The sequence below is a fragment of the Thermobia domestica genome, chromosome 3 (assembly GCF_964235325.1).
Source record: "Thermobia domestica chromosome 3, izTheDome1.hap1.1, whole genome shotgun sequence".
NCBI classification, from domain to species: domain Eukaryota; kingdom Metazoa; phylum Arthropoda; class Insecta; order Zygentoma; family Lepismatidae; genus Thermobia; species Thermobia domestica.
The window spans coordinates 78,317,134-78,333,233 of record NC_137456.1 but is presented as its reverse complement, the minus strand read 5'-3'; the positions used below and the strand labels follow the sequence as shown (position 1 = coordinate 78,333,233).

General features: G+C 36.7%; 1 protein-coding gene across 2 annotated transcripts in view; it reads right to left on the bottom strand.

Moving 5' to 3' along the window:
• The window catches only part of LOC145681460 (putative inorganic phosphate cotransporter), a 184,382-nt gene that overhangs the window by 47,381 nt on the left and 120,901 nt on the right, over positions 1–16,100 (bottom strand). For both annotated transcript variants that reach the window (XM_081753101.1, XM_081753100.1), the window contains exon 2: positions 13,311–13,447. In XM_081753101.1, the coding sequence (XP_081609227.1) occupies positions 13,311–13,397 (87 nt within the window). In that variant the 5' untranslated portion in view covers positions 13,398–13,447. The remainder of the gene's footprint in view (positions 1–13,310; positions 13,448–16,100) is intronic.

Sequence of the window (16,100 nt, the reverse complement as noted above, 5' to 3'; positions counted from 1 at the left end):
CACAAGAGTGAAGAGAATCAATCATTGTTCCAGTTCAGAAGAAAAGCAACAAAACAGATTTAATAATTATCAAGGCATTTCTCTTCTGTCAACATCCAATAAATCCTCTTAAACACTGTATTAGCAAGGTTGACTCCATACGCAGATGAAATTATTGGAGATTATCAGCCCGAATTTAGGTAAAATCGATCAACTATCGACCAGATATTTACCATTCGACTAATACTTGAAGACAATTGAGAGAATACAACATCCTGGCACATCAATTATTGCCTTTATACTCTGGTAGGAGAAAAACATTGTACAACATGCTTACAGAATTTGCAATAACGAAAAAGGTAGATTAATTAAGATATGTTTAAATGAATCCCAAAGTAAGGTTCGAGTAGAGAAATTCTTGTTCACAAGCTTTCATGTTGAGAATGACCTGAAACAAGGAGATGCGTTGTCGTCATTATTATTTAACTTTGTTCTGGAGAACACTATAAAGAAAATCAAAGAAAGCAATCAGGTTCTAGAGCTGAATTGTATTTGCCAGGTTATGGCGTACGCTGATGATGTAAATTTAATAGGTAATGATAGAAGAATAGAAAGAAATGCAGAAATCTTAATTAACGCTTACAGGGATATAGGCGTAAAAGTAAATGCAGAGAAAACTAAATAAATGGAAGTTTGTCAGGATCGTAATACTGCATTTTATGGACCAAAACCAAATGCATATTAACAGACCAAAACCATAATCACTAAAAAATTTGATGTCAACTGAAAGCAGGGATTTCCTGCTACTATTCAATTAAAAATGTTTTGTTGTCGCTAATTCTGTTGAGGAATTTGTAGCTCAAAATATAAAACGATAATCATGCCTGTTGTGCTGTATGGTTGCGAAACATGGTCACTGACTCTGAGGAAAAATCGCAGACTGAAAGTATTTGAAAACAAGATTCTTAAACCAATATTCGAATTCCAAAAGGAAAGGAAATGGGGAAAGGCGGAAACTTCATAAGGAGGAACTGCATAATTTTATACCGTTTACCAAACATTATTAGGGTCATCAAGTCTAGGAGGCTCAAATGGTCAGATTATGTAGCCAGAATGGAAGAAATTAGAAACGCTTTCGAAGTTGTAACTGGAAATCCAAATAGGAAAATGACCGTTAGGAAGACCGAGGCGCAGATGAGAGGACAATATTAAAATGGTTCTCGCAGAGATTGAAATATAAAGTAGAAACTGGGTTCAGTTGGCTAAGGGCGGAAATCAATGGAGAGCTTTTGTAAACGCGGCAACGAACCTCCTATGTCTATTGGTGTGTTATATTAAGTTGTTGATACGTTTAGCTTCTTTTTATTTGACAAAAATGTTATTAAAGGAACTAAAACGTTTTTCGCTAGTAAAGAGGATTTCGATTCAAGGTTAGCTATTTACGTTAACATTAAAACAAATTTGGTGGTTATTTTGATATAAAATGGGACCCATACTTTCTTTCAAAGTCTCTCTCTCTGTATATATATATATATATATATATATATATATATATATATATTCCTGTTTGTATGGGCGCCCTTTTAGTAGAGTTGTCCACCGCCCTCATTAGTATCCCAGCACGGCCCTGATTTGTTCCAAGAATTAGCAAACACTGACGTAAACCTAACTGCGCAGTTTCTGGTAATATGTAGGGCCTATATACAATTACGCGTAAAATGGCAGCTAAAAGCAGCAGTATTCACTGCAATCGTAAATAACAATACCCATTCTATGAAACTTGAGCCATAGTGTTGCTCGATCGTGTAGGATCGGTAACTTTAATGCTATGAGAAAATTAATAACAAGATTCATCATTAAACAATACACATATACAGAGCTCCTTCGTGGCTAAGCGGTTAGCATACGCGCCTGTGTGGTGGGAAACCCGGGTTCGATTCCCGGCGGGAGCTAATGTGATTCGGATTCCACGTTAATCAGTAGGTCCACGTCTCATATAGCCTCGCTGTTGAACAGGACATTAAACTCAAACTCAACTCAATACACGTATACAGGTAAATTATTTTCTTTATTTAAATGTTATTAGTAATTCTCAATAAATATCGTACCAAAATATTCTACAAACCACCGGGAATTGAATCCATGTTGTAGGTTTCTTTTCTAACATTAATATTCACAATATTATAACTTTAGAAAAATAGAATTTTAGAATCACCGTTTACAAGATTCTCTCAAGCTGACTAAAGGGAATGTTTAGATTATTATTCTGGCTCCGTATATTCCTCAAAAGAGATAAGATAAACAAGAATTGAAAGCCACATCCTTCCTCTTCAATTTATAATAACACTGAAAGCTAAATTAACGAGTTCGATTTTTAGGGTTTTGGCCAGGAATTTGGGAAAATGTACCACTGTGCGGCGTAGGGAAAAATGCTAAAAATTTGCAGAGGGGAAAGAAGGTATTTTTTTCTTAAAATGTCTTAAGGTTAGTGTAAAGGGACAAGTTTTGCCGATAGATGTCACTACGGTCTTCGTATCTCTCCTATGTATATTTTACTTTTCACGAAAATTTACAATTTATTTTACAAATTTCAACGTAGAGACTGCAATTTTTTAGAGAAGTAACTTCATAACCTATTGAAGGGAACAATCCGTGACGATTTTTTATTTAGAATTTCCTTCATTGTTGAAACAGTTCCATTGTTAAAGGTTTGGATTTGCATTTTAACAATCAAGCCATTTCAACAATGAAGAATATTCTAAATAAAAAATCGGCACGGATTATTGCCTTCGATAGATTATGAAGTTACTTTTCTAAAAATTTGAAGTCTGTAGGTTGAAATTTGTAACAGAAATCGTGAATTTTCTTGAAAGGTAAAAAATACATGGAAGAGATACGAAGATTGTACTGCCATCTATCGACAAAACTTGTCCCTTTAAACCAACCTTAAAGTATACGGAAATTCTTGTTGAGTATACTACAATTGGCATAATAAAAATGTAAGTTGCAATTTCTCACAAAGAGGCACGGCTATCGTTATTGGGAAGTAAAAAGATACAGAATAAAACATGATCGGTGTTTCCTTCACGTATAAAGAAAAAAAATGACGGTTAAAGAATTTAAACTCTGTTATAACAACATTTATATATATGTCTGTATTTTCATTAATTTTGATCGTGTCTGAAGAAGGATATGCTAGATATCCGAAACAGTTACAAATTATAATTTAAAATAAAGTAAAGATTTAAGCTTTGGTCAGTGTCTCTTTTGTTACAGCAAACATTGTATCTGCTTCGAAAAAGACAAACATGGTTTCGATTATAAAACCGCAAACATGGTTTCGGGCGACTTTCGCTTTCGAAAAGGGCTTTTGTGGTTTCCGTTTGGAAATCCGCTTTTGCGGTTTCGGTTTTAAAAACCGCATTTGCGGTTTCGGCTTTGAAAACCGCTTTTGCGGCTTCGGTTTTGAAAACCGCCTTTGAAGTTTCGGTTTCAAAAACTACCTTTGCGGTTTCGGTTTTGAGAACCGCTTTTGCGGTTTTTGGTTTTCAGAAAACCGGTTTCTCAAAAACGGAAAACCGCAAATGTCTCAAAAATTCGACAGCACTAGTTCATACTATGCAATATATAGGAAATTGGTCAGATTTATGTCTAAACTACGTCAGGAAAAGGATAAGCAACTTTACTAAACAATTTTCAAAATTATACTGGACCTAATGGGTTAATTGTTTCTATTTTCGGTCGGTGCAAGGCGAATATAAATTTCGAAATGCTTCATTTATCTTTAAAAATTTTAAACTAGCGGCCAGGCCAAATGAAAATGAAAAATGAAATGAAATCTTTGAGTTTTACGTCCCACGGTTATGCCGGTTAGGCTAAAGGAGACGGTGATGTTGAGTGATGAATGAAATGGTGGAATGAAGAAAGTGGGAGGAAACGGGAGAACCCCGAGAAAACCCACGCACAAGGTGTTTGTCCACCACAAAGTTCACTTGGCGGGGGCTGGGATCGAACCCGGGACCCCAAGCACCAGAGGTGAACGCTCTACCACTGAGCCACCGCGGCCCCGTCAGGCCAAATGAGTTTTATTTATTTGTTAAAGTTTAACGGAAAGAAATGCTAGAATGAAGAAAGTAGATGGAAACAGAACCTCTAGGAAACCCACACACACGGTGTTTGTTCATCAGAAAGTCCATTAGGCCCGAGCTGGGATTGAATCAGTGGCTCCAATCACCAGAGATGAGCTCTGTACCGCCGAATCACGAGTTAGATTTTATATTCAAGAACTGTGTGTGTTTTTTATGAAATAGAGATACTATTTTATATTTACCAGAATCAGACAGACATTCGTTTTCAATGTTAGGCCTTATATAGTATAGTAAACAAGAAAAACGTTTAGCAGGAAACTGCAACAACTCTCCGCCTTGCCGATGGCTAAGGGCACGTAATTTTTCAGACATACACTGGTGGCGCTGCCTTACCACGCTTCTAGTGACATCTATTGAGGGAAATAAGCACAACACACATACAACCTTCAGATACGATTTATTTCCATACAATGAGATCTAAAATTACTGACGCAAGACATTTGAGAACTAAAGATGAAAAACATTCAACCATACTTCAACATTTGAGTTGACTCGGGTTAAGTGCTGACAAGGTTAATGCAACGTATTGATGCATGTCTGCAATGGAGCTCCGTCGTGGCTATATGGTTAGCGTACGCACCTTTGGTGCAGGAGATCCAGGTTCGATTTTCGTTGGGAGCTCATGTAGTTCGGATCTTTATTAAGTTGTAGGTTCACGTCTCATATAGCCTCACTGCTGAATGGCACGCTAAACTCATTTCAATCCAATTCATACCTGCAATCAAAGTGGGAGAGGGGTCCAATACTACAAAACACTACATCCATGTACTATTTGGACCGATGTTTTCTGCGTCTTAAAAAACGATATGTAAATTGTTAAGTGCTGCCACCTATATTCTCAGAGAAAAATGATAGAACTAGATTATTTTTATAAGAAGAGAAAGAATATAGATGAAATATAAAATCAAATCTTCGGGCTACATTAATCATTTTTCTGCCAAACAAATACATTTTTATTAACAAAGTGTACATACAAACATATGTTGCGTTACGAAATTTTGTTTTTGAGGATGGTCCAGACCCTGTGGATTCCCTGCGTGAGTACTCCCCTGTTAGGAAGTCCATATTTTGCACAGAATTTAATGAGAATGCCCTTCCTTTCATTCAGAACTGTCCTGTCGATTTACGGTACTTGGGCGAAAGTAAATCGTAATGCCAGGTCAATAATGTGAAAATTCCACAGTCAGCATGCATAAGCTATTTGGTACAAACTTTGACTTTTCATATAATTACTTAACCCAATACGAGTACAGTGTGTGACATTAATAGTATACAATCATAAAAATGCTCCAGAAAATGATGATTCACCATCTCTAAATATTTTGAATCCCAAATATCAATCAAAAATAATACTCTTGTTATTTTTTTCTGAAGATCATTTTTCTTCCTATGGCATGGGTCTGAGACCAGGCCCGAATTGGGGTCTAGGGTGAGTAGGCTTGGACGTAATATAGGGGCGTGATTGCAAGATATATAAGGGTGTAATATGTATTGTAATTGCAAAATTTGGTCAACACAAAACCCTCTGATATAATTACTAACTGATTTTCTCCTACTGAATGTCTTAATACTTTTCATTACATCCTTAATGTTTGTTCCCACAATCCCTGTAGTCTTTCCATCCATTCATTTTTAAATTTCTAATATCCTAAAACTAAAGACTGAAAGCTAAAAGCTCAATCAAAATATACAATTTTCTTCACTTGCTAAAACAGAGTGGACATCAATAGCCACACTATCGGTAAGTACGAGGCACTCTAAAAAGTAAGTTCCGAAAGTGCCCGAAGAGGGATCAGAGCATAACGCGTTTGCGCAGGAGTGGAGCTACGTTACGACGTAGCCATAATAACCTGGGTTAAGAACAGTTTTATGGAGTCTATGATGAGAGACCTTTGGTACGGCAAACATTGTCGGCGCTTAGGTATCTCCACGCTGAGAGGCTGTTGGCGTCACAAATCCTCCACGTGAAGTGTGTTGCCCGGATATAATGAGTGAAGGAATGATCAGAAAATGGTGCGGACAATTCATAGCAGTCCAGTATACACGACAAAATCTGTAGTGCCCGACCGTCCATGGTTACACTTGAACTGGTGGAAAGTGTGTAGGAAGCAATTCTGCAGATCTGGTGATTCACAATGTCCGCACTCTCATGTTACTTCCGCAGATCTCCCGTTGACTGCTGCATAATATCGTCACTCAGCAACTTCAGTTTGTCAAGTTATGTGCACGATAGGTTTCAAATCAACTGACAACGCGCACAAGAAGAAGTGCCTAGCGCTCGCTCTGACTTTCCTGCTGTGTTATCTCCAGGAAGGTGACTAATTCCTCGATCACATCGTCGCTAGACACGAAACGTGATGTCTTACGTAACCTCTCGCATCAAGCGAATCCCTGAAGCGATTTTTGGCTGACAACGGTTCTATAGTGTAGCTGAGTTGAAGATGGTTCTTGTGACATCCTGATTCCAGCCCTTGGACCCCCCCTTTTTTTTTGACAGGCATACAAAAGCTGGTACCGCGTTACAATACCCTCAACAAAGATGACACATGTATTGAAAAGTAGGCGATATATTACTAACTTCATAGTAATAAAATTACTTTCTTCTGATGTTCATTTTTTATTTTACAGTCAATTGGATCTTCCTGAATGCGCCTCGAAGAAATAAATATAAAATTACATTATATTAGTTTCTGGGAGTGGGGTGTAGCCTAAGGCGCTAGAGTATATTAATCCGGCCCTGCCTGTGATGACTGCTCTACTTGCTCTACTAGCTGGTCAGCCTAGCTTCATTATACGAAACATGGCTTATTATCGCATCCCTACATTTCAAATTGAGCCTTCTGCTAATGTAAGTTATGCTGCTGCAACGTAATAATGACAAAAATAGAAGAAATAATTCAGGGGTATGAAAAAGTGAGATAAGATTAGATTGTTTGTATTTATCACACAGAAAGTTTACATAAAACTTCTGCTATGCAAATCTAACTCTCCACAAGAACGAACACACCGTTGTGGAGTCATTGAGTTCAAGATGCAGAATTAATTTTTCCAGAGGGACGTCAAAAATTGATCTAAATATCAATGATGTTACTAATTGATCTAATGATGTGACACATAGTTGATAAACTACATACACTTACCAAAAGATGTACGTAGTTGCATTATAAAATAACGTTGTAAATTTTAGTCCGGCTCAAAATATTTAACATGAATATTATGAAATATTCAATTCTTTTATGGAGTTTTGTAGGTTCTGCCAGTATACCGGTATTTTAGTGGCGGTTCTTGAAGGATGTCACAACAGTAAAAATTTAAATTATCACTACAAGCTAAGGAAAGAAATATCTAATCTACTGTACAGGTATTAATTCTTATACTCAGCTTTCTGAAACTGTATGAAGCTTTCTTTCCTTAGCTTGGAATAAAAAAAAAACTTCCGATGTGACTTCCCTCAAATACCGCCACTGTCTTAAAGATCTTCACTACGCTTTCCACAATTCTGGTCTTTTACCCTTTTAACGATTACGCTGCTATACGCTGCTACACACACACACATTTACCATGTTAAAATACTCTAGACTAGAACGTGCAACGTGGTTCCTCAAACTGTGGCACGCGAGTCACTGCTAGGTAATACATACGATTTAAGGTGGTACGGAAGTCGAAAAGATTGAGAAACCCAGCTCTAGAAAATATAGGCTTGTTTGAAATTGTAGTTTGTTTTTGCTGTCATCTCTTTGGGATATCAGTCAACCACAGGAAACATGTTGTTATGAGTGAGGGAGAAAAATGGGGGTCTTGAGGCCATTTGAAGTTTAAGCCTGGAAACAGTCATGAGTTTTGCAAGATGGTGGCAATATGTGCCACCTTCTCATTTTATTATTTTGGTTGGCAATAGAAGAGAAAAAAAATGAGTTTTCATAATTAATATCGATAATTGAACTGTACAGTTCATGCATTGAAAATTAAGCCCTAACTTCTCCTTCTTCCAGTTATCTCCAAATATTCAGAAAGTTTTTGGTCCATCCTTGGTTCTGCTTCAAACAAGAGTTACTTTTCGGTGACAGAGAGTGTATTTTTGAGAAGTTGGTGTTGGTTTGTGTTGTTTATATAAGCGGAAGATAATTGTGTGGATCAGTGACGTATTTACGATTTTGTTTCCGGGGGGGGGGGGGCTTTGCGGACTTTATTCCTGGAGATGTGAAAATTCTGCAAGATATTTAATTTACAATAATATAGTAAATAAAATTTCAGGGTTGCTTAAGTCCGGAATGCCCCTTAAATACGCCACTGGTGTGGATTATTTACAATGTTTTGCGTGGTAATACTAGAAGGAGAATAATGCTATTTTTGGGTTCGATTCTTTGATAGTATCTCTTCGATAGCAATTATGTCGTTCTTTTCCTATTCTATGAAATTTTGTATTGTCAAACAGAATAGGAAAATATATTTTCTCTCATATCTATTGAAGATATCGCAATAAAATTTGTCACTCATATTACCCATTCCCCTTAGTATTTTTCAAGGTATATTACGTTCTTGCAGCTTTAATTGGAGCCGCTCCAGATGACAAAATTTCCAAACAAATTTATAGGCCTTCGTTGTAAATATACACTACCTAAAATGAGAAGCTGGCAGTGAGATTTGCAAAATTTAATAGTTTCAGCCAATTTTCAGAAGGTTGAAGGAAAAGTATTCATCGAGAGCAGACACTTATCATTTCCAGGGCAATTCCTCATTCACACTACAGATGCCTAAAGACATTTAAAAAACTCACTTTAAGTCAAATGTACTGGCACTTATTTGGTGCAACCCCCCCCCCCTCAGAAAATCCTGGATCCGACCATGTATATATATAATTCATTATATTTTTGGAGAGAAAGTTCTCGAATTATCACTAATTTTCCTTTCCGCGTGTATCAAGCATTTTAACAACATTTGAAAGTTTATTTCGTTCTGAAGAAAATGAAGTACGAAGCGTGTCGTTTGTATGAATAGTGATGGGGGGCACGGTGCTTTAATGGTGGGTGGCGCTTATCTCTGATGCGTCGGGTCTCTGGTTCGATCCCCAGCTAAGTAAATTTGTTGTGAACAACATCGTATCCGTAGGTATTCTCGGGGTATTTCACGTTTCCACCCACTTTCCCATTCCACCAATTCTTCCATCATCATTCACTTGTCTTTATCATCCATCTTTCTTAGCCTAAAAGGCGTAATCGCAGGTCGTTAAATTGAAAAATTTGATTTCATTTCTTGAATAGTGCTGAAGCAGTAACTACGTAACTGGAACTCCAGAATTTCCTTTTAAAAAGTCATAAATTAAAAGCGTTAAAAAGTTTTCTGAATAATTTAAAGTCAATAAAAAAATGTAGGAAGTGAGGCAGATAGTAAGTAGTATTTGTTAATAGATAAGTGATTTCAAATCTTTGCACACACGTCAGAGAAATGGGTATGAATGTACAGTAATAATTGTCACTCAAATTTCTTCATTATGTGAAGAGCCTTGAAATCAATAGTTGATTCATTTAGTAACATTTCGTAATGACTAAATGGCGTATGTTTCAAAATTTTAGTATGGCTTGTTGTTATAGAGTTATTTACAAAATAAGAAAGAAAAACGTGGTGGGAGTGTTGTGAAGACCCTTAATCAATTGTGAAACAGATACTGATAGAGATAAGGAGTGATAAAAGTGATATCATTCTTTTTTTTTCTTCTTTTTCTAGGTAACTGTGTGTTTTCATTCATATGGCTATGCTTTGCTGTATTACTCTTTCCCTTCAAATCTGAATTGAAAAAGGAAAATGAAAGTGTTATCTCGTTAACAGCAAATTTAGAATTCTAAATTAGTACTAGGTATTATATTTCCTTATTTTCGGAATTTATCACGTGTGTCTTATGACGTTCCTCGGTGAGCACACAATCCGGGGAAATGGAGAAGAAAGCGGCATGGGACCCTAATTTAGGTACTATCGCGGCATATGATTGATGTGAATAAGGAAAACCCAGGAAAACCTCACTGAGGGTGGATGGCTTTTACACCTCTCCGACCGAGTGTCCCTCCTGGCGGTCAACCCGGGACCACTCGCACTAAAGATGAAAGTATTAGCGGTCACACTACGCGGACCCACTAAAATTCTAAAAATCAACGTAATAGGAAGATGATACGGATGTGGCATAGTTTCAGAGCACCAAAGTATTGTTATAGTTTCGATTTCAGGTCTATGGCCTTATTTATGGTAGAAATAGGGTCCGTGATATCTTTTGTTGTTCTTCCATTGATTTCCATTATAGTCCTACACTACACTACAGTGCAGTGGCAACATCCCTGTAGGTTAAGTAGGTCGGTTGACATGAAGCAGCGCTCAAGGACAACCATCAGTTCTGCTGAGGTGCACAATGAGGACAACCTTTCGTGTTCTCATAATAGGTGAAAATTGCACTGACTAACTAGTGAGTGTAACGAATGTGTCCCAAGACCTATGACATCAAGTTTAGAATACGTTGTCATCTATAGCATAGCAATAGGGTTTCCTACGAAGCAAAAATTGTCTCGAAAATGTGTCGTGATGGGCCGTCCACATATTACATAACGCTATTTTTGACCAATTTTTATTCCCTCCCTCCTCCTTGTCACACTTCGTAACGAAAGATCGAACCCCTCCACCCTCTGTTATGGGGCGTTTACACTTAGTCGATTTGCGTTCGATTCAGTTGAATTGACGTCACTTTCAACTTAATCGACCGTGTAAACGGGACTTCAACTTAATCGCTTGTTGATCAAAGGCGACTAATCGACTGGTAACTGAATTGAAAGACGTTCTATTTTCTGTGGTTGAAATAATTGAACACATCCATCGATCTGATTCGGCCTAGTTGCTTCTATTTAGTGGCAAATGCAGCGAGTCGATTTAGCCGTGCGACTAAATCGACCAAGTGTAAACGCCCCATTACGTAACACTTTTTGTTTTTTTTCGCCAATTTTGCTTATTTTGGGGATTATTACAATAAAAAATAAATTTTACTAGCAGAATTTTTTTAATTACAAAATGCTTGTATTCTGAATATATTTGTAGGGTATTTTCACCAACAAATCAAAATATTGGAAAATGATAGAACCGTAATAATATTTTAACCCCATAAGGTTGTTTAATTAACCAGTCCTAATTCTTCGAAATTGCATATTGTCGTTTTCCCAAGGAGATCGTATCCATTCTTTTAGGTCACCGTTGATTAGGAAAGAGAAAGTACTGCCGGAAGATGTAGATGAAACAGGATCTAGAAAACTGACATCAACCACTTTCTCCTTGATCCAGGATGCTTCGCGTAACGGTATTTGAAGTTCCCCAGTGTCGACGATGCAAAGAGTTCTCTTCCTCCTCGACCATAGATTCAAAGTAGCTGCACACGTGAACAAGCTTTCGAGGATCTTCTTTGGACTTTGGATTTCAGTTTACCTCTTTTCAAATTCTTCTTGTCCTAAATCAGCGTCAGAATGCGAGCAAACTCGATTTCTTCAGAAATATTCAAATCGAAAAAATTCAGTACGAAGTGAATATCCAACAAATTAGGTTTTTAATATCTTATTTTGCTCTGCAAATCGTGGATCGTTTCGTCGCGGAAAATATTATTTCACGGAAAAGAGTTTCTTCTATTTCACATGCAAAACCTCTTAGAGGATTAGAGTGAGTAATGATTCAAATCAAAACTTTTAAATAATATTATCAGAAATAACGATGCGAGTGGGAGCGCGATAGCATTTTCTAGAGGTGGTTACAATCACTAACAACTAACTCCAGAAAAGCGTGTGCCGCTAATGCAATGCTGCGAGCGCCACAAAAGGAGTTTTATCGTATTGTAATGCACGCAGGATTCGTCACCAATCATGCTTGTGTTTAGTAGTGCGTTCGAACCCTTCTCATGATTCAATTTATAGAGGCTATATTTTCGCAATTTCACCCAAAATTACAAATATTTATTTATAAAAAAGAAAAGAAATTTATAAAATTATTTGTTGAAAAGATTGGATATAAACCTGAGAATAAAAATAAAATATTACACGGAAAAAACATTCGTTACGTAACGAAGATGTAAACCCCCATCCCCCTTGTCACACTTCGTAACGCAAGGCCGAACCCCCCTCCCATCCTTTGCCGCGTTACGTAATATGTGGACGACCCTAGAGAGTGATGCTTCGTTTCGTAAAATGTATCTCTTTCTATTAATAGAGCCATGTCTCGTCTTGCTTAGTGAACAACTCTACATAGTAAGTACAATACTGTTGAAGAACAAGATTCACAAGCACACGTAGATAACGAAACCTTCGGTCTATCAAAATCGGACCAAAATAGTGGCTAATTGGTCTTTCTAATGACAATATACGTACGGAAGATAGTCCACAGGCAATGGTGAGCACAGGTTGATATTTAGGTAGGTTGATCCCATGAGAATATTTGGGGAGTACACAATTTTTTATTGAAAATGGTTCAATGAAACTGAAGAGTAATAAATTTGGGAAGGGTAGAAAAGAAAATTTGGGAATAGAACGGGCACACCCTCCCTACATATGTTTTTTTTTTAAACAAAAACCACTCATTCTTTCATGAACATCCTGTATGGTTGATTATTCCTTTAAGAAAGTCACTTCAAGACATGTGTTTGTTTCACTTGTGAGATATGAAGCAGTGTATAATCCGAGAGTTTTCCTTTAAATATAATTTCTTTACTCTTTTTTCCTTATTTGCACTACATTACTAAAGCAAAAGACGTTGCAACCTTCGAACAATGGTTAATTCTGCAATCTCTCATGTTGACATTTACTTTCTATACAATACATGCATTGCTTAATTCTAATAAAAATGCAATGATCACTTTTCCAGGTAAATATGATAAAAGTACAATATACACAGCATAGTAGCAATACATTATATTTTTTAATCTAATATTTAATTATGGCGTACCTGACGAGTAGATCCACTTAAAATAGAAAAAATGATTCAACGCTCTAATGTATAAAGCCAGTTTCACTCTTCAGTAAAGCGGAATTATTCAATGAATTATCTGATACATAATGTTAAAAAAAAAAAAAAAAAGTCGTGCTTCATCACGAGTTTAACGTAAGGACTTCTAGGTAATGTTAAAATACTCATATAATGATAATGATGATACAAATGAATACATCTTACCTCTTCGCCATCTTTCAATGCTGTGTGGTTGACCATAGCGACAATGGCAACTGACAAATCAACGCGCAGCGCGTAGACAACTGCCATGCTGAAGAAAGACAGGAGGATGATGAGATGGCGGACACCAATACAGCATGCTGAAAAGGCATTATAGTAGCTTTTAACAAAAGTGGTGTATACACAATACGTAATGTAACATCTATTTTTGTATATTGTAATATGTTATTATAATCATTAAGATTCATTGTAGGTATATAGGCCTGTTGCTCCGAATCGGAAATATTGCTCTGACAGCTGAGAGAAAGTATAACACTCACCTGCGGAGCACAGTTATGAGTTCAAAACCCGGTGTATAACTACTATGCACATTGATTTATACTAGGTCTGTTCCAAGTTTTCCTCGCTTTTTTATTCCACGATATACTCATGATTACTATCACTTGCATTTATTCTCTTTTAACCCAAAATATTGAAACCTAAATCCATTCATGTTAAGAGTTATAAACAGTTTTATATATATATATATATATATATATATATATATTTTTTTTTTTTTTCAACTGACTTAGTAATGTTGACAAGCTTGGGCAGGTAAGCGCTGTTCTTTCTGTCTGTCTGTCTTTCTTTCTTTTCTTATGGAGGGGATAGAGGGAGAAGGGACAAATTTGAATGTTCCTCTACTTTCTTTGGATTCTTCAGTGCCTCTTATTCTAACGTACTTGCATGTACAATCTAAATGTTTTTCCCATGGGGGAATGAATTTCATCCAATATTCGCACTCAGCCTTCACACGCATACACTCATACAACCAATATACAGGGTGTTTCAAAACAACACTGACAACATTTGGGAGGTGATTCCTGACACTAAGATAAGACAAAATGTATAGACCAAAATGACTACAGAAATCCTTCGTTTCGGAGTTATAGGCTGCCAAAAACATTAAAAAAGTAAAACTTTAAGGTTCATAGCTCCAATGCCGTGATCAGTCCAGATTTCACGTAGGAACTGGTATGTGCTCTACTCAAATATCCATGTTAGAATCCTGTGGTACTTCTGCAATATTTTTTGTAGAAGTACTTACCAACTACTACAGCTATATCCCCGTAGCCAAACTCCCCCCATAAAAATTGTTGTGTGAGTACCGCAGCATTCTGAAACATGTATTTTGGATAGCGCACATATTAGTTTCTTAGTAAAGTTTTGACCCGACTACGGTAGGTCCAATAGTATTGGAGCGATGGTCATTTAAAGTTCATTTTTTCATGATTTTGGCAGCTTATAATTCCAAAATGACGGATATACTTTTTGTCTTATCTTGGTGTCAGGAATCATCTCCCAAACGTTGTCGGTGATTTTGAAACACCCTATATATGGAAATGCCAGGAGGAAATGTTATCGCTACCAGGGATGAAACTTTGCTTCTCTAGGAGAGATAAAGTTTGTCAGGAGTGAAACGTCTTGCATCAACCCGTCAATTAAAACACTGTAGTTAGTCAGTGGGATCTTCTTTGAAGTTCTATTTTTAGAAAGTATAAATTTCTTTTTAAATCACTCATCAAAGTAGAGAAGATTTAATTTTGTTTTACTTCCTACTGCATCTTCAGCTAGTTCGCTTTCTTTCTGAAGCTATTACGTAAGAAATAAAAGGTACGGGCCACCGTACTATACTTTTTCGCTTCCATATCTTCAACTATATCATTCTGCTCTTATTCCGGTAAAATTTATTTACCATCAAAGTTACAATAGGGTCAATCCATGCCAAGTGATCGAGAAAAAAGAAAATTACCGCTCGACCTTTTCAAAACTAGAGGAAAGAAAGGAGTTTGAGAGCCTTAACTGGACTAGCCATTCATCCTACCTTATTTTACTTCACAACAACGAATTTTCAGTTGAATTTTTGAACAAAACACCTCCCAGAGTATGACGTCATTCCTTAATACTTTAATCCCCTTGTACTCAAAAACACAAAACGCGCTTCGTTGTGTGTTATGGTATGCTAAAGGAGTAACTATTTCCAAAATTTCAGACTATTTTATCCAGGCCCATTGGAGATATTGGACAGTGGAATAATTGGCATAATTCCCCAACTTTACGATATTTTTTCAGGCCTTTGGGAGCAGCTACAGGTCTGGAAATTTTAGAATATAAACGTATGATCCCCGGACTACATGTACACACAAATTCAGACCTCTACGTCAGTTGCTTCCTCTTCCCAAACATGTCTTCAATGTCTAAAAATGTTGCTACTATAGGCCCTGATTTAACCCATTTCAAGTGGTTTTAAGCAAAAATGTTAAGAGAACAAAGTTTTAGCTCTGCACAAGTTGGACACACCCAGCAATTTTCAATTTGGTAGGACAAATACATGTTGAGATAATCAAAACAATGTAAACTCCTGAAATCGAGAAAACGCAAAATGGCGGCAGAAGCTGCGTCGCTACGAAATGTTTTAAAAATAATTAATTGAGGTTTTAAAGTACCCTGGTATAGTATAAACATACATGAAAAAATTAGATTTTTTGGCGATGGTCGAGCGGCACATGCTTGATCGCCTAGAATGGATTGACTCAATAGGCATTTTCAGAAGGATTCGTTTGAAAGGTTCCTTCCTGTTCTGCCTAATTCATTTCCTGTCTAATGACCCTCTAGCAGTTTATAACACATTTTTTTTTATCTAATATTATCTTATCTTATCTTTAGGCAGAAGAGGAATTCCTGTTCTGCCTAATTTTCGCAAAAGAGATATTTAAATTTGAGAGAAATTTATTAGAACCTATTATTTTTATT